The sequence below is a fragment of the Delphinapterus leucas genome, chromosome 15 (genome assembly GCF_059928025.1).
Source record: "Delphinapterus leucas isolate spDelLeu-1000000601 "Yukka" chromosome 15, BTC_Dleu_Yukka2, whole genome shotgun sequence".
NCBI classification, from domain to species: Eukaryota; Metazoa; Chordata; class Mammalia; order Artiodactyla; family Monodontidae; genus Delphinapterus; species Delphinapterus leucas.
Window position 1 is genome coordinate 43,739,801 of NC_143143.1, and position 22,854 is coordinate 43,762,654.

The following is a 22,854-nucleotide window of genomic DNA, read 5'->3' on the forward strand; positions in this document are numbered from 1 at the left end:
ATCAAGGCCCCTGCCCTCCTCCCACTTGACCCCTGGCCCCTCTGCTAGGCGTCCCTGCCTCTTGGCTTTTGTTTCATGCTGTTCCTTCTACCTGGAACATCTTTCTTACACATCTTCATCTGTTGATTTTTTTTTAACTCTTCGTTATAGAAAATTTCAAACACACATGAAAGTAGAGAGAACTGGATAATGGACCCCATGTACCCATCACCCAGCTTCACTGATTATCAACCCAGAGCCGACTTTGTGTCCTCTGTACCCTACCCAGCTCTTCCCTTCCCAGATGATGTTTAAACAAATCCCAGACATTGAATCATTTATTTCATCTGTGAATACTTTAGTATGAATCTCTAAAAGTAGGTAGCTCTTTTTTATTCTTCATCATACACCTTCCAAAAATTAACAAATACCTAAAAAAATTACAAAGCTCCAGCCAGTGTACTCATTTCTCCAATGTCTCAATACATAAACACATATAAATGTGTGTATAAATGTAGAGAGTCATTTAATATGAATATGTATGTGTAAGTATATGCATGTGTTTGTGTGTACATACACGGGCACGTGTGTATATATACATGTACATATATATACATACAAAAAATTGAATCAGATCCAAATTAAATTAATACATGCAATTAGTTGCTATGTCTTCTAAGTCTCTTTAATCCATAGACTCTTTCTCTCTCTCTCTGTTTGATAATCCTTTCAATTCCTGGGTTATTTTTCCTGTAGAGTTGTCCACATTCCACATTTTGCTGGTTTCATACACCCATGATGTCATTTGACCTGCCCCCCGTTGTTTGAATTTCCTAACTGGTGGTTAGATGTAGAGATTTGATGAAAATAAGGTTGTGTTGTGTTTTGCTGTGTTTGTTTGGTAAGAAGGCTTCATGGGTGACGGCACGTGTTCCCACGAGAGGCATGTAAAGCCTGTCGTCTTTGTCCTGCTTGTAGCCCCTGACCCCTGCCAGCCCTCACGCCCGCCCCTCTGGTCGTTCATCGTAGCTCGTAGCATCTGGATTCCACAGGAAGGCCTCGTGGGACCCACACTCCTCCCGTCCGCTCACCCACAGGCTTTAAGCCCGGGGTCAGTTTGAGTCAATGTAAAACCTTTGACTCAAGTCTCCCTGCCTCTGCATCTTCAGTGTGTTGCTCCATTGGCTTCTGTTCTAAAGCATTTTGTGGGCCAGCCTGGTGACAATCTGATTTTCTTATCCTTTTGAGTGACCCAGGTTTTTTTTTTTTCCTGGATAACCAAAGGTGTTATGTTTGTTTGTTTTTCTTTAACATTTAGTAGATTGACTATAACTTACGTTGGGATTAGTCATTCTTGGTCTGTTTCTCTGGGTGCTGACTGAACCCGTTCAACATTCACTTCGGGAACATTTTCTTAAATCATAGTTTTAGTGTTTGCTATTTTCCATTGTTTATTTTCTTCTCCGAGGTTTCCTTGTATATGCATATTGTACTTTCTTTGCCTTTATTCTGCATTTATTGCTTTGTTTCACAGTAGTTTCAGCACTTTAAATGCACCCAGTGAAATGCACGTCTTTGGTGTTACAGTTTGATTAGCTTTGGCAAATGCATACGTCCGCCATAACCCCTGCCCTACCAGGATACTGAGTCATTGCATCGACTGAGATACTGCCCTGTGCCCTTTGCACGAAATCGTCCTTCCAACCCTGATTCAAACAATGTTTTGATTGCTTCCACAACACAACACTCTGCTAGAATTTCATATAAATTGAAGTATTCATGTTTTTTTAATTTAAAACATTTTTCTGTTTTCCATGTTCTGTTTCTTTTAAGGGACGATCCACTGTGTTTATTCGCTCCTGTGTCCCTTCTGGCTTAGCCTTGATTTCTGAAATTACTTTCTCTTTTATTTCTAATTCTTTCCTGGGTTCTTTTCACATCTCTTTCTAGTCTCAAATTCTGTTGCTTCTGACTATTTTCCCAATCCTGATTTATGTTGCTCTTCACGATGTCTGCCATTCTCTCCGTTGCTTGTAGCTCATTCTGAAACATTAGATTTCAGTTTCATGTTGATGTGACTTTCCGACAGGTTCGTTGTGTAACTACTGTTACACTGGTTTATGTAATTGTTGTTCGCTGATTCGGCTTTTAGTATCGGGAAGTCATCTTTCTGTCTTCAGCGATCACCTAACACAGTGCCTCGCAACAGTAAGCAGTTGGCAAATATACATCTTATTGAACCGAAGCCTAGCCTGTTGTGGTCAGTGTGAGGTTTTTCACCACCTTGTGGAAAAGCTCCATATGACCCCATAAAACCCCAAGGCTCATGGGCCATGAGGTACAAATCATAGAGCCGAAGGGACCTTAAAGCTTTTCTCGCTCAACTGCGTTATCAGTAATTCCTCTTCCACAAGCAACTTGCTAAAGATCATAGGAAGTAGCAAAACTGAGGGTAAATCCCTGGTTTCCTGACTCTTAGTTTCGTCCTCTTATAGCCTGACAGCCTCAAAGTAAAGAAAAGCGTGTTTCTGTACAACGCAGAATTTGTGCAGCTGTTGCCTGTCTGCTTTCTGTCTGTTCTCTTTCACAGCCCCCATCAGTTTCCTTACCTGCCTGGTGTTCACCCAAACCCGTGGGTGGGAGGGCTCTCTGAGCTGTGGTTCTGAGAGAGAGAACGAGGGAAGGAGGAGAAAGGGGATGAACCTTAGGCACCAGGAGACCCCTGTTCATCCTCTCCCCTCCCCCGACCACCAGCATCAGTAATGCAGCAGCTGTAGCGCGAATGACCAGCTTCCTCTGCCAGACTCGTAAAAGCAGAGACTGCAGAGCCTCACCCGGAGGACAAAACTGGGAGCGCTTGATGCATCCCAGGAAGATCTCTGTTCACAGAAGGCAGGCAGCATCCTCGACAGAGCGGAGGCTGTTCAAGCAGAAATAAAGGATCCAGTCAAAGGGTTTCCTCTTTGCAGCTGCTGGTTCTGAATATCATGGACTGAGAAAAAAATGAAGTAGCATTTGTTATATAATATAACCGATTATATTACATAATTTTACGTCTGTTATAAAGAACCTTGGAGGAATGGCACCATCATGGGTAAGACCCCAGTGAGCGTCGTGAGGATGCTGGAGGAGACCCCAGGCTCTGTCACGGGACGTTTTATCTCAGAGCTGCTAAACTCGGGTTCGGGAACGGCTATAGTCGGGGAGGAGTGCGTGGAAGTAAACACAGAGGAAATGAGCGAATAGGAATTAGGGGTTAGAGACAATGACAAGCCAGTCTGTGTTAGAAGAAGTAGTATTGAAGGATGCTGAAGTGACAAAAATAAAATTCCACTCATTTCAGCCCCTTTACCTCAGATGTAATCATAATTTATCATACTCAACGTTGGAAAAATTCACTCCAAGAAGAAAAAAAAGGTCTTTAAGAATGTAACTTGGGGAATTCCCTGGCGGTCGAGTGGTTAGGACTCCGCGTTTTCATTCCCGAGGGCACAAGTCCAATCCCTGGTGGGAATTAAGATCCCACAAGCTATGCAGCGCGGCCAAAAACAACCAAAAGATGAAGAATGTAAACTGTTGGGTGTGTTTGTTTAAATACTAAAAAGAAGGATAGTAAATAGCTGTAATATGGAGCCAACAGCCAGAACCCACACTATTCACTACAGAGCAGGGCCCCTCCCTTCAAGGTGCAAAATAACCCTTGTGGTCGTGTTAATGCGGATTCTGACTCGGTAGCTCCAGGTGGTCAAGACCGTGCCTCCCGGACAGAATCCCAGGTGGTGCTAATGCTGCAAGTTCTCAGCCGACTCTAGGTGGAGACTTAAGCTGCGCCTGCCTCAAAGTGCCATGATTTCGACCCACTTTGAGGCTGGTGCAGCTCAAGGAGATCCCCACGTAGCGTTATTCCAATCCCATAACCCTTGAGACTCTTCACGGAGTACCTGCTGCATACCAGAACCAGGGGGGTGAAGGAGCCGTGGTTCTTTGGTCTCAGGCTCTGGGCAGGGCAGGGGCTGAGGAGGAGGTGACGTGAGTTGCTGTCACGCTGGCAGAGAAGGACGCACAAGGAGGTAGAGGAGAAACCGGAGCCCGGCTGCCGGGAACACACCAGAAAAGGGAAGGTCACTCTGGCTGAACTGCAACAGGAGACTCCGTCCAGGAGGAGGAATTTGAATAAATGTAACCAAATGTCTTTTGTGAGATACTCACTTCGGGTCCAGGCAGGAGCTGAGTCTGAGACGCCTAACTGAGTTTCAGGAAGGTTATTCTGGTCTTGTTGGTACATCCAGCCCTGCATGAGGGGCCCAGCAGCTTCGCTGTGGAAGGATGAAGATCAGAGACGCTGGGTGTTTGCACCAGAAACGCCTGGATGAGCTTGGAAGGTGACTGGGTGTGGAGGTGATGCTCACACATAGGACATGCTTCACAGGTGCTCAGAATCAGCGGTTTTAGCTCTCGGATTGTGACTGGGCCCCAGGGCCAAGGGCTTCTTAGAGCCACAGCAGCAGAGCCCATACTGTGTCCTGCTCTCGGACATGTGACAGTGTCACAATGGTGACACCCACACCTCCCAGTGCATATACTGCCCTCGACTGGTCATCTGTCGACTCAGTTAAACTGCTATTTTCCAGTTAGTCGCAAGGGTGTCTGCTCTCTCTCCTCTGCTCAGTCTGAAAATTTGGATACCTGTAGCTACCACCAAACCCAGCAGTTATAATGTAAGAAAATTCTTAAATCTCATAGAAAGCCAGAGCACCTGAAAGTCCCATGTTTTCCTACATAACAGTTATTAATTTGCAAAGAGGAAAAGCTGTCCCCCAAAATCTTAGGCTTGGGTATCTTCTTTTCTTTTTTAACATTTGAAACCCTAGAAAGGAACATGATCTAGGGAGAAAGAGTTTAGAAGACTTCTTAATTGTATCTCAGATGCACTGACGTTCCTCTAAGCCGAGCACCACTGAGGCAAGGAAATTTCCAGTCTGCTTCCTGGGACCCTGCTGAAGGCCAGTGGCAAGTGTGAGCGTTGAGATAATTCTAACACAAGGAAAGAACATACTAGAATGTGTGTGTGAGATTTCCTCAGCCGGGGAACTTAGTCCCTGTACAGCACTAACATGTAGGTCTTCCTATCACTTCTAAATCTGTGTGGGGCGTTTTTTTTGTTTTTTGTTTTTATCACACAGAGGTATTTTATTGTAAGTTATATGCAAAAGCAACTTAGTTCTTCAGAAAAAATTTTTTTAAATAAAATAGATCAATATTTAAGATATACCAGACCAAAAAAAACCCTGAATAAAGATGATAAAGATAAAAATATATTACTCAAAAAAATCCTTGAGGGCTTCCCTGGTGGCGCAGTGGTCGAGAGTTGGCCTGCCGACGCAGGGGACACGGGTTCGTGCCCCGGTCCGGGAAGATCCCACATGCCGCGGAGCGGCTGGGCCCATGAGCCATGGCCGCTGAGCCTGTGCGTCCGGAGCCTGTGCTCTGCAACGGGAGAGACCACAACAGTGAGAGGCCCACGTACTGCACAAAAAAAAAAAAAAAAAAAAAATCCTTGAATTTATTAGAATATAAAACTTTAATGTCCCTCTAGTCAAAATTTTATTCACAAGAGGTCGTAGGTTGTTTGTTTGTTGGAAATCTGTTTGAAAAGTTCAAAAACTAAAATAGTTGCTTTATTTCTTTGTTCCATTAGTACTAAGTCACAAGATCTTTGTAAGTCAACCCTCTCTTCTTTAGTGTGAGTTTTCTGCTGGGACGAGGAGCCGTGGGCCTGGGAGAGTTGGACGAACTGCCCCACTTCCCCTGTGGTCGAGGCTGGTGAGGGTAGGCTTGCCTGTGGGTTTCAGCAGGTCGGCTGAAATCATGAGCCTCTCTAGAGCGGCAGTGGTTCCAGTTCCTACAGTCGCCTTCATTTGGAGCAGAAACTAGAGTATAGATGCACGGAGTCCACCTCTGGCTCCCTCTGGCCGCTGCCCCCATGGAGCCTGTCTAACTCGGCAGAGTTGCACCCCGGCGACCGGGAAGCCCTGAGACAACCAGGGTCTGCCTGATGAGCAGCTTTTCAGGCGTGATTTTCTTGTCTCATCTCTGTTTCTTCCTCCTCCAGGAGAAATGGGCCCCGTGAGGCAAGCGTGACCCTCAAGTCCAGCCCGCCAGCCCGACGCCCGGCCGGGAGGACAGCGCCATGGCTGGAGTCGTGGAGCAGAAGAGCGGGCTGGTGCACGGCAAGCTCGGCGAGGCCGGCAAGAGGAATGGTCTGATCAACACCAGAAGCCTCGTGTCTGAGAGCAGGGATGGCCTGGTGTCCGTGTACCCGGCACCCCAGTACCAGAGCTGCCGGATGGTGGGCAACGCGGCACCGGCCGCCCCGGACGGCAGCAGGAACAAGCCGGTCCAGCAGCTGCTGGACCCCAACACCCTCCAGCAGTCGGTGGAGTCCCTCTACCGGCCCAACATCATCCTCTACTCGGAGGGCGTGCTGCACCCCTGGGGGGACAGCGTGGCGGCCGACTGCTGTGAGACCACTTTCATCGAGGACCGGTCGCCCGCCAAGGAGAGCCTGGAGTACCCCGACAGCAAGTTCCTCGACCTCTCACCCGAAGACATCAAGATCCACACGCTCTCCTACGACGTGGAGGAGGAGGGGTTCCAGGAGCTGGAGGTCAGAGCGCGTGTCTGTCATGGGCCTTCGGGAGCAGGGTATGGGGCTCCGGTGGGATACAAGTGCCAGGCAGAAGTCGGGGCGTGAAGCCAATGTGCACAAGTGCAGGGAAACCGGAGCCTTCTGGGTGCCCTTCACTCAGAACATTTGTGGAAGATGCGGGGACGGAGAAAGAGCTGAGGACCAGGACCCGTGGGGCTTCAGCAGAGATTCTGGTCAGAGAGGGCACAAGGTCACAGCTGTCGGGACAGGGCTAAGATGGATTTAACGGTTGACAGTGCGGGCAGGGGGTGGGGCTCTGCTCACACCCCGCCCACAAGGGAGACCGGTCACTGGCAAAAGCGAGCAGGGGAGGGGGGCTCATGGTCCTAGGGCCACACAAGGCTGGAAGTACACGTGTGGGGACAATTTGGGATGTTTTTGCTGCTACGTGTGGTTTCCTTAATTTGACATTCCAGAGCATCTACTAAGGATCATTGGAATAGCTGAAACCTGCTGGAAGAAACAGTTGAAATTGATAGCATAAGGGGCAGACGAGCTGAATTATTGCTGGGTCCCGTCTCCCGTAGGGCAGGCACAGGCGTTAGATCACACGCCCAGAAACGTGCGTGTTGGCCGGGGTGTGACGCACGGCCGCCCCCGTGGAGGGCGAGGGTGAGGCTGCAGTGGTCTGAGCCCAGGAGGCCAGCGCCCAAGCCGGGGGGCAGTCATTTTGCTGCTGTGAGGCTAGAGGGGGTTCCTCCAGGACATGCATGGCAGGGAGAGAAGGGCCGGTTTCTGTCAGTTGGGAGGGAAAGACCTTTAGGAGGAAGCGTGTGGTCAGAGGGAAAAGAAGTTGGTTTCCTACTTTGATAGGTGAGAACTTTTTGTGGGTGGAGGGAAACGTCCAGGGCAGAGGATGCCGAGGGAGCGGGGGGGGGGCAGGAGTTGGCATCCAGGCAGAAGTCTGGTATTTCTCAAGCAGTCCACACAAGGCTTGTCTGAGAAGGTTACCAAGTCCAAGTGCTCTAGGTGGAAGAGGATGGGATGAGGGCCCACGTGGGGGAGGGTCATGGAGCTGGGGGAGGGTGAGGACCCTCAGGGCGGTGACTCAGGGAAGCGACCATCCTAGAAGAGACAGCCAGCGTCGGGGGCGGGGGGGTCCGTGTGCAGGTGTGGTCAGGCCCGAGCGCTGTGACCTTCCTCGTGACGGGCGGCCGCCCTTCAGCAGGGGAGGCTCAGGGCAGAGCAAGCTCGTTGCTTCCTGCCTGCAAGCTGGGAGAGGCAGGAGAGAGCAACGGAGGGTGTCGAGTAGACTCAGCCCCACTGCGGGGGCCCAGACTGGGGAGAAGGTCAGTGAGGTCACAGGGAACTGGTGGGCCCAGGAGACCAGGGGCGTCAGGACCGGAGGTAAAACGAGAACGAGAAGCAGCTGGAGAGGTGGTTTTAGTCCAAACAGATATTCAGAAATGGAAAACAAAATGTGCTTTTGTAGCAAACCCTGTGAACAGAGCCCCGAACCCAGCTGACGGGGCGTTGAGCGGAGGGCAGCTGTCGGAGGCCGTCGGGAAGACCAGCACACCCGGGGGATCCCGTCAAGGGGCAGAGCGGGGGTGAGCTTGGGCCAGTGCTGAAATCTAAGACAGTTGGGCGAGTGCTTTAGCTGCCATTCAGGAGCCTCTGTTCAGCGTCCACTTTTACCAAGGTCTGGGGTTTTGCCTAAAGCCAAAGTGTAAGTGCTGCGTGGAGTTTAAGAAGCAGACATACAAAGATGCAATTTCAGCGAAACGTGGGAGTTATGGTGATGGAAATCCGCTGCTCCGAGAGCCTCCGAAGGAGAGGCTGACCCCCCAACCTCAGCCTGGGGCTCAGTTGTGGCTGCAGAGGAAGCGCCCGGTTGCACCTGGCCGGGGAGAGAGAGACCCTCCGGCAAGAAGGTTCATCGGGGTAGGGGGTGAGAATCAAAGGGACGTCGTGAGCAGATGACACACAGAGGTGTCCAACCTAGATCTGCGGGAACAGAGAGGGGTTAGACCTGGTGGGGCTGGGAAGGCAGGACCAGGAGGACGCGGGGTCCTGTCCCTGAGGACCTCACTGCCGTCTCGGGGAGACTGGATTTTAGGCGGGGACACAAACCCAGAGGCTTGGAGACAGGAGGGACAGTAATAGGGTCAAGAGGAACCCCACGGAGGGGTGGGGCCGAGACTGGGAGCCCAGCCTGTCTGCAGCTCCAGGGGTTCCACCGTGCAGGCTCGTGTGTAGGGGATCCTGGGGGGATGGGGGTGTTTCAGGTAGGGGTGCATCGTCAGAGCTGCTCTGGCTGCAGAGCAGAACGAGGGGCCTATCATAGAAGAGGATGAGAGAATCAGGGCAGCATTACAAGTGAACAGATGCTCAGGAAGTGGTACCTGCCATTGTCTGGAGGAGATAGGAAGGAAGGGTCGGGGCCTCTCTGTGCACACAGGGTCCCAAGCCCCCCATCGGCCAGGCTGGCTGGTACAGGATTTTCAGCTTTGTCACAAGTTCTTAGAAATCAGCTCCAGCACATAACATCCCCAGCAGTGAAAAGTGGGGGACACTTAGTAGACTGAAAATGTAGAGGTAGCTCCTGCCTACACTGTTCCTTCATCACTCGTGTGGGCTTCAGGCCTCCCCTCTCTCTGGTCACATCCTACATGCAGGAAGTGTTCTGTTTTCCCATTCCATGAAAAAATAATGGGCATGTACGCATTAGCATTTGCTGTGTAACGAATCTCCCCCAAATCGGTGGCTTCTAACAGCCCTGTGAGCTCGTGATTCTCGGGGTCAGCATTCTGCAAGGGTCTCAGCTGGATGGAGGCTGCTCTGCTGGGCTTGCCGGGTTCCCCCACTGGCCTGAGCCTGAGAATGTGGGCTGGGCTATTGGCCCGGGTGACAGAGGTGACAGGACCACATGCCTCTCATCATGTGGCGGCCGTGGTGGGGATTCCGGGAGCAGAGAGCGGGGTGAGCAGGGAGCCAGGGCTTTTCAAGTCTCTGCCATGGGGCACACGTTATACATCTTATCTTCCAAAGCAAGTCACATGGCCAAGACCAAAGTCGGTGTGGGAGGGGCTGCTCAGGGTGACAGGATAGGAACATGCCAGCCACAGGGCCAGGACTGCAGCAGCTCCCATAGAGCAAGCATCACTGTTTAAGATCATCGAATGAGAACATCCTGGTCGTATCGTAACTCAAATAAAAAAACATGGTCCGTATGGATGTGGGGCTCTTCCCAGAAGGCAGCTCTACTTCCGATAAAAGGGAAAATGTGGTTTTGACTCCTTGGGGAGTTCCATGGCCTCACTCAGTCTATAGCAGATCGATTCTGTTTCCTGGAAATCACAGTTTTCAGAGAGCTTTGCCCTGGTAAGAGCAGGGCCCTGTCACCGGAGCCTTTCCTCTGCCCCCATCTCTGCCTGGACTTGCCCAGCACTCGGAGTGGAGGTGGCCTGATCCAGACGGGTCCACTCACTGGGCGCACATCTGTAGGAGCTCCTGCAGCTTCACTTGCCTCTGGGGCGGTGGTGCTGGCGTGAGCGGATCTGCAGCTGATTGAAAGCATCTTGTGCAGAGGCCTCGGCCACGGCATTTGCCGTGCGCTGCCCAGAGCGTGGGAGCCCGTCACAGCGGAGAGTCAGCCTGGGGGGTCGCAGGGGTGCTACGGGATGGAGGGTGACCGGGCAGGCGCCTCGGGGGCCCTCGGGACGCTCTGCGTGCACGATCTGGGGCCTCCTCCTGGTACCCGACCGCAGCTAAAACCACAGCTCACGGGGCCCCAACCGCAGGAAATCACGTCTCCTTTTCACACAAACAAACTCAAGCAGAGAGATTTCAGGCACAAGGAATAAAGCAGTTCTGCAAAATATAAAACTTGAGCTTAAAGTTATGAAATGAAGTGGGTGCGGGTCAGGGCTGGAGGGGCCTCATTGCATGTTGGAAGGCTGATTGTCACCCTTTTGTGACAAAGCCAAGCCTCCAGCATCCATTGGAAAGCACATGGGATGTCGTCACTGGGAAATAGTGACACGGGAGGAAAGCAGAAGGCGACGCGTGTTTCTGGAGCATCTTCCTGTACCAGACCCTCTGTTCACCCTGCCAGCTGATCCCGGCAGCCACACTGGGTGACAGGCTCTGTCCCTAACGCTGCACATGAGAGGTGGAAGCTTGGAGGGGTCCCAGGTGGCTCTCCTGGCGTCAGTCTCCCGTGTCCTGATGGCGATACTCTGTGGTCCCTGAACGGCTGTTTCAGACACAGCCACCTCCTCATGTCTGAGCCCTCACCTGGGCTGTCCAAGCCCTGAGTCTGCCCTCCCGTGAAAAACCGGAAACCTATTGGGAGAGACAGGGTTTCACACTCAGGGTAGCACCTTGCAGAGGCCTCTTTCACACACAGGAACGAAGCAGGGAGGACTCGCAAACATTTGACGAAAACCCCAAAGCGTGAAGAACAAAGAACAGAAGAACAAAAATAGAAGAGTGCACCCAGAGGAAACTGAAATTACTCAGAAAATAATAGGCAGTGTTTTAACCACGATCTTAGCGTCCTATGAGGATGTGAGAGGCTGCTCCGGGGTGGGGCGGGGAGGCCGGGTTTCGTTTGGTTTGTTTGCCTTGTACCTGGGCTGGACCCTCACGTGCGCTGGTGACAGAGGTGGTGAGTGGGGGTCCTCGCCTCGCTCCTGGTTCGGGGTCAGTGCTCAGACTCAGATTAAGGATCAAGTTCTTGAGGCTCTTAATCAGGTGCAGGGAGCAGCCTTTGTCAAGACTTGGTTAAACAGGAGTTTTTTAAATATAAAAAATGGCAAATGCTGGGAATTTTTGTCCTTTATTGTATTTATGTGACCTATTATATTAACTGATTTTCATATATTAAACTATCCTTACATTTGCGGATAAATCCCCCATGGCCATGGTGTTTGCTCCTCTTTAAATATTGCTGGATTTAATGTGCTAACAACTTGGTAAGGATATTTATTTCTGTGCCCGTGAGGGGTCTTGGTCCTTGACAACTACAGCTTTCTTTTCTTGTCTTTTTCTGGCTTTGGTGTCAGGATGACCCTGGCCTCATAGGATGAGTTGGGAAGTGCTTCCTCCTCTTCTCTCTGAAAGACTCTGCCCAGCATTGGTACGTTTTCTTCTCAGGTATTCATTCATATTCACAGTGAAACCATCTGGGCCTGGGCTCTTCTCTGTGGGAAGATTTTTGATTACTGATCAGACCTGATTTCTCTATGATTTTAAAGCAAATCTTTAGGTTTTCCTTTCTTCTTGACTCAGCTTTAGTAATTTGTGTCATTCTAGGGATTTGCCCATTTTATCCAAGTTACCTAATTTGTCAGCATAACATTGTCCATAATATTCCATTTAAATCTTCTCACTTTCTATACAGTTGGCAATGTCTCCTCTTTTCCTGCCTAATTTTGGTGAGTTTCCATTTCTTGCTTGCTCGGTCTCAGTCTAGCCAAAGGTTTATACATTTCCTTGATCTTTTCAAATATCTGTCGTCTGTTTCCATTGGTTTGTCCTTGCTTCTCGGTTTTCCATTTCTATGATTTTCACTCAGATATTTATGATATTTTCCTCTCGTTTCCTATGGGCTAAATTTGCTCTTCTTTACCTAGTTTCTTAGTTACTGATTTGAGATTTTTCTCCCTTCGTAACATATGTATTTAAAGCTGTAACTTTCGAACACTGTTTTAACTGCCTACTATAAATTTTGATATGTTTTTTCATTTTCGATTTAGTTCAAAATATCACCTAATATGTGATTATTTATTTATTTTCTTAATGGGTGATTTATTTATTTATTTATTTTCTTAATGGTTTTTTATTTAGCTAGTTATTTTCTTAATGGGTTTATTTATTTTCTTAATGGGTTTATTTATTTTCTTAATGGGTTTATTTATTTATTTTCTTGATGGGTTTATTTATTTATTTATTTTCTTAATGGGTTATTTATAAAAGTGTTGTTTAATTCCCAAATTTCAGGGATTTCCCACACTTTTCCTATCATTTATTCCTAACTTAATTTCATATGGTTGAATAACATAGTTTGTATAATTTCTCTTCTAATTTTATTGAGATGTGATGTGTGGCCTAACGTACAGTGTGTTCTGGGAAATGTGCCTTGTGCATTTGTGAAGGAACTTGTATTTGTCGTTGTGTGAAGAACCCATGAATGTTTGTTGAGTTGAGTTGGCCGTGCTGTTCACGTTTTCTGTCTTTGTTGCTTATCTTCCTGGTCGTTTCATCACTTTTGTCAGTTTTTGCCTCATGTATTTTGGGCTCTATTGGTTGGTGCATGTACATTTATAATCGATATATGTTGCTGGAATATTGACCATTTTATCATTATAAAATGCCAGTCTTTGTGTCTAATAATATTTTTTGTCTTCAGGTCTATTTTGTGTGGCATTAGTATAGCTGCCACAGCTTTCTTATTATTACAGTTTGCACGAGGTATCTTTTTCCATCATTTTGCTTTGAGTTTATTTTTGCCTCAGAATTTATAGTGTGTCTCTATAGAAAACACATAGGTGGGTCTTGTTTTTTTAATTGTCTTACAATCTCTGTCTTTTGATTGGAGTATTTAATCCATTTGCATTAGCTGTAATTTTTTATATGGTTGGATTTATGTCTGCCATTTTGATTTTTGTTTTCTACATGTTTCTTGGTTTTGTTATTGTTGTTCCTCTTTTTCTTCTTACTGCCTTTTGGTGGCAAATATGCATTTGCACAGCCTCACATCAGCCTGGGATGTGAGGAGAGACCCCCAGGCCCCCGTGGTCCTCTCCCTTCCAGGAGCTCCTTGTTAAATTCTTGAGTCATCCTGCTGTCTGCCACTTGGCCCAACCAGGACTAGAGCCATAGTTTGGGAGAGCTGCAAGATTTCCAATTTGTATCTGGGACTCGAGTTTCCACCCTGTGCTCCCCAGTCAATTCAGCTCCTTCTAGCAGTGAAGCTTCTGGTCTCCAAGGGTAGCCCCACCCTAGCAGAAATACTTCATGGCCAAGCTGGTGGTGGATTTGGATCAGCCCAGAGCAGGAACACCCGAGACTCACACTGTTCTGGCTCAGAATTTAGCAGTGGTTCGTAAGCACACGCCCCTCAGTTTATCGTTGGCCCTGGGTCAGTGCAGAGTGCCCTGACAAGGCTGTTTGTTTGGACAGTTCTGTTCAGTCATTTCTCAGGGACAGGATTTGCCTGCCTCCTGGCTCTGTTATACCAGAAGTTTTGCAGGATATTATTTGAAGCGCTAGATGCATTTTCCAACAGGCACTAGACATGGACAAGAATATGTTCAAATGCCCACAGATGGCTGGTGGTTAGGTTAAGAATTTTAATCGAATTAATTATCTTTAAATAATATGACGTATATCCACTTACAGCATTAGGACACTAAATTACTCATTTTCCTCCCTTGAGACAGTCTGTAAATAAAGAAATGTATTTAGATATTCCAGTTTCTTTGGATCTATGCGTGGGTCATTCGCGCTGGAAATCTGTTTTATTTCCTACAGTCACATCTTACCTAGCACTCTTCAAGCTGCAGCAGCCACCTCATTCTGTAAAGAGGCCTGTGGGAATAACTTCTCATCTCGAAATTAAATTTACCTTGACGAAGTAAATATTTTGAGGGCATCCTACGTACTTATGATTTCCAAAGACAAATTCAAAAATATTGTGTGAAATACAAGCATGATTGGAACAGCAGTGCGCTATTTACCGGTTTAATTTTCTATGTCAAGGAAAACTCTCATATAAATGTGGGACTTGCGGCATGTTTCTTACAAAATAAAAATCAATATCTTTATATTCTCATCTCACACGTGCCAGGAAAAGGCACTGGAGCATGTAATTATAGCCGTTTGATGAGGAGAGAACCTCTGAGGTAATAAATCCATCTGTCATAAGAACACAAGGGGGATCATTCGTCACATTTCCCTGAAACACTTTCCGATAAGCAGAAGCGTTGGGACATCAAACCAAATTTGTATGCCAAGGAAATAAAAGCCTTTTTACTCATTCAAGCTCACACTGATCTCTCGGCTGCGGCTTCTGAGCCCCTGCTCAGAATTGCAAGTGCGAGAGAGCCATCCATGTATCTGTGGCCACCTGGAACTGGAATCTTTCATCACTGTAAGACTGCAATTATTGTAATGAAATCAGCTTTTACGTATTTACAGGTAGCTGTGAGCTGAACGTGCTAACACGGTAAATGTGATTTGAATAACAGTGAAAGGCAGGCCTGTAACTTTGGTGAATCTCTTCCATACTCAGTTTTGAACAAATACCAGTAAAATTTTGTTCTAAACCAAATTGTGGTTTAATAAAGTTTCCCCAAGCTTAGCCAAAGGTCCACCTATTTCAAGCAATACTCATGTGAACAAAACTCGGTACCAAGAGGATCCTTTGGAGTCCCCGAGGGGCAAATTTGCTCGATGGTGCATGAAACGTGTCTCCTCACGGGCCTGCCACTAACTCCTGCGTTCAGCGACCTCCAGGTGTGCAGAAAACGCTCCTCATGGCCTGGAGCCCAGGGAATGCCATTTAACCTTGGCCCATGGTAACCAAAACCTCAGCTCCCACCTGCCACATCATAATGTCATAATGACATTATGTCATAAGAAAGTTTGTGGGAAACCGTCAGCATTGAAGTTTGTTAGAAGAAGCACATCCTTTGAATTCAAAGTATTGGTGATGACCACGTCCTTTTTAAGGGAATCGTGGGAAGTGTCACCCCCATATTGTGGTCTGTTCAGCTTTCTGTCCGTCCCGCTGCTGGGGAAACAATGGCAGAATAACCACAGAAATCCAGGATGAGCCCAACTTCATGACTGCCAATATTTTCCATTTTTTCCCCAACAAACCATTTCACGGCGTTTCCTAAAAACAAGGAAAAGCTCACAGGACTGACACACAGGTAGTTTGGGTGCATTGTGAATTCTGAGATGCAAAAAGAAACTAACACGGGGGAGGCGGTGCAGGTGGCCGGCACTCGTGGGCTGAGGTTAAGCTAGGTTTTTGTTAACAAGAGGCATTTGGCTGGTGCGAGAATCATCAGATCGTTCAGACCGTTAGCAGGTGAGGGAGACTTCATCGTTCCGGATGCAGAGCCTGCACACCCGCCTCGTGGCCCCGGGCAGCGGGTGCTCGGTGCTGATACTCACCTGGAGGAAACAGACACGGAGGAGGCAAGAAAGAGGTCTCACTGTGCAAAGTGCTGAGGATCCCCGTCGGGTTTGTCTCCAGGGAGGGTGCTGCCCCCCTTCACAGGTGGGAGGAAGCGGGATGGCCCCACCTGGCCTGGCCTGGGTGTGGGCAAGGGTCCCAGAAGGAAGGCTGTTTCCTCCTGAAAACCACGCTGCGCACCACAGCCCCATCACCGGAGAAACACGAGGCCAAGTTAGGAGAACGGCCTTTGTGCAGTTCAAGAACAAATCCACCCAGCAGGGTGCGCGTGCTGTTGAGAGCAGTGTTAGTGGGAAAGTGTTCCCTTTGCACGGCTCCTCTGAGGCACCTGTAAGTCTTCATGCCGTATGAAGCAAAACGTACGCCAGCCTGCAGTGGTGCCGTGTGGACAAGCCTGGAAAGGTGAGAGCCACCAGGGGGTCTGGGGGACGTCTGTATAATCATCAAACAGGTAAAACTTGAGAAGTCAGGGGACATTCCTCAGAGTGGAAAGGAGTATATTGAGAGACAGAACATGTTGCTTCGGGTCATAACCTTACGTAAGACGTTACCCAGAGAGGTCTACACTGTAAAATGCAGATTCAGGAAGGACCTAGCAGAGAAAGCAGTGGTGTTTCAGGGAGGCTTGGTGGTGGAGGGTCAGGGATGCAGTGGAGGGACAGCTGTAACTTGAGGTCAGATCCCAGAGGATACCTGTCTCTCCAGCAAACCATCCCGTGCTCTGCTTGGCCCAGGCTGGGTGAAATCTGGACGTGGTTCAATATGGTAGATTGTACGGGATTTTCCTCTCGTGTTTCTTCTAGAAAATAGGGAGATTTTCAAGCCTTTGGTAAGCTAGTCAATTACTGTGTCCTCTTCTAGTACTTTTGCTTTGATCCCTTTGATACATCGTTAGGTAGCAGATCACCCAAACTGAGTTAAATAAAATGCAGACACGCAGGGGCCCCGTGAGCAGTCGCCCACCCCCGTCGCCTCACCTCTCACTCTGTCCCCACCACCTCCAGCCTCCTGGTCCCCCTCCATTTCCCAGCTCCCAGGCGGCTTTGCAGCCCCCTCTGGACCCAGAGTGTTCTCTCCTCCCCTTCACTTGGCTGCCTTCTCGCCAGCATCCAGGTCGCAGTGCTGAGATGCCGTTGTTTATGTGTGTGTGTGTTTACTTGATGATTTTCTGCCCTGTCGGACACGGCCGAGCCATCTTAGGCTGAGTTTCCCAGAAGCAGACGCAATGCAAGGATTCATGAGCACGTGATTTACTAGGAAATGTCCCCTGGGAGACCAGCCGGTCAGCGGGGGAGCAAGGGGCAGTGTGTCGAGAAAGGAGGGGGTTTCAGACAAAGCACAGAGGGGGCCCAGCCTGGCCTCAGGACCTGAGGTATGGGCAGTGCCCCCATGGCCCCGGGGACTGTGGGCAAGTGGATTTTAGCCTCCTGGGAAAGGAGCAGAGACAGGAGCTCCTGGATACACCCCGAAGCTCATCACCGAGTGGGCACCTAATGATCCTTTGTGCCGATTGGTTTCTTAGTAAATGAATGACTGTCAGAGGAGCCCTCCCGGTCAGTGTCATGCTTTTTTCAATAGAAATGAAGCCAGACGCTACCTGTGTGAGCACCCAGGCTCCTTGAGGTCTTCCTGGTGAGCATTTATGTGACCTCGACTTTGTTTAATGAGGTGCTTTAAAAAGTGTCCCACGTCAAGTGCACGGAGCAGACGAGGGACCCGGGCCTCTGGTACTTAGCGCCCCATAGGCCCTGCGGCAGCCCCGGGGCCTCCGTGTGGGACATCCTGGCAGCAGCTGACTCTGTGCTGAAACACAAGAGCAGACCATGTTTCCCACAAACCACAAAAACAAAGACAGGCTCCAAGTAAGGACTAAGGAGAAAGCACGACATGAAGACTGTTATGAACACAGTGCCATCGGCATTTCATTAGAAAAGAGAGAAATTGTGAGGTTATTGTAGCCGGACAGAGCTGCCCCATAACTGCAGGGGGAAGGGAGGAGAGGAGCCGGTGCCCTGACAGCCCTGCTCAGCCCCTGGCCAGTCCTTGGTGTGTCCATGGGGTTGAGCGGGAGCAAAGCACCCAGTGACAGCAATGCCACTCCTCTGGGGAGGACCAGCATCATGTCACAAGGACATAGTCAGAGGTACTTCTTATGCACAAGGACAGAGAACAGAAGGACTGACAGTCAGTTTGTCATCATTGTTGTTTACTTGCTGAAGTGGATGTTTGTCCAGAGGTAGGTAGCAGGGCAGATAACCGGGGACGTTCCTGACACACGACGGTGGAGAGACACCCCACCCCCCACCAGCGATGGAGCATTCCCCGTGACTCCCCATCCAAACACCTCTCCTGAGCCTGGCAGCCTCCATGTGGGCAGGTCCCAGCTGGCTGGGGTGGGGCCTGGGCGTCTGCATTCCTGACGGCTCCCAGCAAGGCCGACACTGCAGCCCCTGGACCACACTGTGTGAGCAGTGAGCACAGAGAGCTCCGCTGACCAGTGGTCCAGGCGGCTTCTAACCCACCTCACAGACAGAGAAGGTACAAGACTCACCCTTTCTGGAAACGTTTCCCTCTCTAGAGATGGGCCGCCTCTGGTACCCCTTTGGATGCCTGAGGACCTATCTCTCCTTCTTCTAAGGATGGCCCTTAACACATGGAGACAATGCTCACCCCCAACCCTGCCCTCCCCGGGGTCCCCCTCTTCCCGGTAGGGCATCGCTTTACCCTCCTCACCATCCTGGTCACTCTGAATCCCTCTTGAAATGAGTCGAGAAATGGATAATCCAGAGGTGATCTGCCCCCTGTGAAGCAGACTGGAGGTCCCTGACCCCCTCACAGCTCTGTCCTTTGTTCCAGCTGGAACTGTCCCCCCATGACAGCCCCATCTGCTGTCCTTAGCACGGGCTGGGTGCCCACAGGAGGCCAACCACTGATCTGCCAGCTTTGAGTCCCTTCTCATAACACCTGGAGTCCACCTGGCGGGCAGAGCGTCTACATTTGGGAGGCGGAAGCTAAGGTAAGGGTGACAGGGATTTGCAGGAGAGTTTGGTTGGAGCCAGCTGCCACATAATGGAGAGAACAGGCACTTCACCAAGTAGGAGATACAAATGGCAAATAAGCACACGGAGATGTTCAACATCACTACCTTCCGAGAAATGCAGACTAAAGCCAAGATGAAAGAGCACTGCACAGCCCTTAGGATGGCGGAATGCCAAGAACTGACACCACCAAATGCTGGTGAGGATGCAGAAGCGGGAAGGCCTCTCTGGAAGACAATTGGTCATTTTCCTGTAAAAACACCAACACCGAACAACCCAGCAACCCCATTCCCGGGTATTTACTCTAAAGAAACGAAAACCTATGTTCACACAGAAACCTGCACGAATGCGTCACAGCCTTTATTAGTAAGAATCAAAAACTGGAATTAAACGCCCTTCGGTGGACGAACGGACGAACACACAGCGGCACCTCCCTATCGTGGAAAATCACGCAGGAACAAAGCAGAGTGAACTGCTGACACCCCCAGCAGCCTGGGTGACCCTCGGGGCCTCATGCTGAGGGGGCTGGTCGGGGGTCTTGCATTGGACAGGGTCGGTGTCCTGATTTAGGCGCTGGGTCTTGCTTATGTAAGAGGTGGCGGTCAAGGATGTGGGACTCTGTTCTATCTTTGCAGTCCCTACAGGAACTCTGTTCTATTTTTGAAACTTTTATGTGAGTCTAAAATTGTTTCAAAGGGTATGTGTAAGTGTGTGTGTGTGTGTGTGTGTATACACATATACATCTCTGTGACCAAGACTTAGTTGAAGAGTTTTTAGATGTGACATCACACCTCACACACACACACACAGAGTGAAATAATCTATATGTATACATACATACACATATTGTATAAGGCCATCTTTAATGAATTTTAATACTCTATAATCTTCAAACTAACTAATATATAATTTGAATATCCGCTCTCCTTTCAATAAAGCAGAATATTTCAGAACAGTAAATTGGGAAATTAGTGATTTTTAAAAAACGGCTGGTATCTGATGACCTAGAACAGCCCAGCCAGTACCTTGACATACAACCAGAGGTTTTCTGTAATGGGATCTTGCACAGAGGCAGCCCTTGGTTTAGAAGATATTCTCATTCTTACAAACTAGGGAGCCCACCTGGGCCATAGGCACATGCAAATGTGCAGGGCAGTGGCCATGGTCAGTGGAGAGGGGCTGAAGGGTGATGGGCTCTGGGATCCCCGCTCCCAAGTTTCGGGCAGACGGCTTTGTCCTTGCTGCAGAGATGGGAGACGTAGCTCCAAGGGCCTTGCACTGTACAGGGGCTGGTGCCTTTGGCCAGTACCTGATGCTATGAGAAGATGAAGGAGAAATCAAACAAGCCAGACGGGGGATCCACAGTCTGCCCTCACCGGAGCAGCACAGACGTGACTCCCACTCAAGCCAGAGAGGCTTCTGGAGCCTAGGGTGGAGGGCATGCAAGGGTCCGTGGAGGGAGGTGGCCGCCAGCCTCTCAGAGGAAGGCACGTGGTTCCCACCTGCCCCTCCCGTGGCACCAAGTAGCTCCTGTACTTCCTCGGGAGTCAGGGCCTTTCTGGTGGGTGGACGGATGGGTGAGGACAGGTGGATGGACGTTGTATCCCCATAGCTTGTTCCTGGGAGGTGCGTGCTCCACTGGGCCCTCCACCCTCCTTGCCTCTCAGTCAAGGGCAGCATCCCTGTGGGCCCTAGTGAGCCACCCCCTGCCAGATTCGCCCAGGAGACCTTTGCGACCTGGGCCCCGGTGGTGGGCAGCGCAGCCTCCTGACTGCTCAATGCCCCAGCTTTGTTCCAGAAGTCGCCTTGGGCTCCGCAGGCCTCTGAGCTCCCGAGGGCAAGTGTGTGACATCCGACACTACTAAAAGTGTGTCAGACAGAAAGTGTCAGACAAGATGTCCTTTTACCCCTAAAGTAGCTTCTCTGTGGAAACATAAAAAGGACGAACTTGATGAAATACCAGTGTAAAATGAATTATTCATGTGTCATGAAAAGAGTGAATTTGATATTTTTTTCATTTTTCCCTGCAATGCTCACAGTGTTTCCATTAAAGCATAATGAAAAAAAGAGGGAAAAGTGTATGCAATTTTTAATCCCTGAAAGAAAGAAATTCAATTTAAAGTATAATTTTTTTCCTCCTAAAATGGCACACGTGTGAGAGGTTTTTTGACTTTCTATTTTCGAAATAATTTCGGACAGAAGAATTGCAAGAACGGTACAGACAATCCCTATATATGGTTGTCATCCGGTTTCCTTCAGTCTTAACAGTTTACCATGGGTGCGTTCCCATTCTCTCAATGTACATATGTTTTCCTGAGCTCTTCGCAAGAAAGCGTCAGACAAGATGTCCTTTTACCCCTAAATGAGCCAGTTGTATTTTCTAAAAACAAGTTCAGTTATAAAAGTCGGGAAATTAAAATCGTTACAATACCGTCATCTCATCTATAGACCTTATGTACATTTTCCCAGTTCTTTCAACATTGTCCTTTATAGCAAAAGGCAAGAGTCAGGCCCAGAATCCAGTTCAGGAGCCCATCTTGCATCTTCTTGCTGTGCCTCTTTAATCCTCTGTAATCTGGAACCTTCTCTCTCACCACCCTCATTCCCTTGACATGCTTGGAGAGTACAGGTCGGTTATTTCACAGGGGAGCCCTCCCTCTGGGTCGTCTGGTGCCTGCTGCTTGGATTCAGGTGACGGCGCTCTGGGCAGGACCACCGCGGAGGAGATGCTTGCCTCCCCGTATCGTGTCGCTGGCGTGTCCCTGGTGCACGTGCCCGTGACCAGTGGTGACTCCATCCCGTGTTGCAGGCGGTGCCTGCCAAGTGTCTCCTGGTTGAGCCACGTTTCTCTGGAATTGATAAGTGTCTTGTAGGAGGTGCTGTGTGAGGATGGGGCATCCTGCTTGTCACTGGTTCTTCACCTACTGGTCTTAACGTCCTTCACAAGCTCCTAACCCCACTGTTCCTTCTGTATTTATTAGCTGGCATTCAGCTGTAGGGAAGAGTTTTCCCTTCCCCCATATTTATTTGTAGGCATTTATTACTTCATTTCAGGCTGGACCATTGATTCTTACTTTATGGGTTCCTGTCCATCCATTACGGTATTTACTGTGTGTTTATTCTCACTTTGTTACAGATTTGACAGCAGGCGCCCCTTCTGGTTGGCTCTGTGTCCTTTTGACACAGCTTGTCATCCATTAGCCAGTTTATCATTATTTCCTGTGCAGAGAGCTGTCCCAGGTCTGTCTTGGATGCTGACGGCCCTGACCCTGAAATCAGCCGTTTCTCCAAAGCACCCTGGCTCCTTGTGTTGGAGAGCCGTGTCTAGAAACCAACATCCGGGCACTGGGTCTTCTCAGCACCTGGGGGGTGGGCGCGTTGTTCCCAGGCCCTCCGGCAGACTGAGCCAGGAGAAACATGTAGCACATAGGTACATAAACACACCTGTGTAACCATGTGTGTGTACACAGACATAATTATTTTTTATCTACTTATAGATAGATGGAAACTAACATCCTCAATCCAATCCAAACAGCTCACACCACAACCACACACTCTTTTTTCACCTGCGCTTTATCCCATGCGGTGGATGCCTCATAGCTTATGTAACCACTCCCGTTCGAATGGGCATTTAGGTCGTTTCCAATATCTTGCAATTACATACTAGGTTGCCATGAATAACCTTGAGCATATGTATTTTTCTATTATTGGAGGTGAATCTTCAGAATAATACCTAGAATTGAGATTACTGAACCAAAAACTCAGCACGTATTTAATTGTGTTGCATGTCAACAGATCTGCTTCCTAAGGTGTCACAATTTGCATCCAGCCAGGCTGTGTGCCCACAGCCTAACTGACAGGATGGCTGGTTGTGCTTTTTCATCGTTGACAACTCGATAGGTGAAACATAGTATCTCAGTGTGGTTTTCATTCTCCTTTCTCTAAGTGAGGATGCACGTCATTCCACCTGGACCAGG

General features: G+C 49.1%; 1 protein-coding gene across 2 annotated transcripts in view; it reads left to right on the plus strand.

Moving 5' to 3' along the window:
* Window positions 1-22,854, plus strand: part of SYNDIG1 (synapse differentiation inducing 1) — a 117,552-nt gene that overhangs the window by 53,945 nt on the left and 40,753 nt on the right. For both annotated transcript variants that reach the window (XM_022594182.3, XM_022594179.3), the window contains exon 2: window positions 6,092-6,646. In XM_022594182.3, the coding sequence (XP_022449890.1) occupies window positions 6,170-6,646 (477 nt within the window). In that variant the 5' untranslated portion in view covers window positions 6,092-6,169. The remainder of the gene's footprint in view (window positions 1-6,091; window positions 6,647-22,854) is intronic.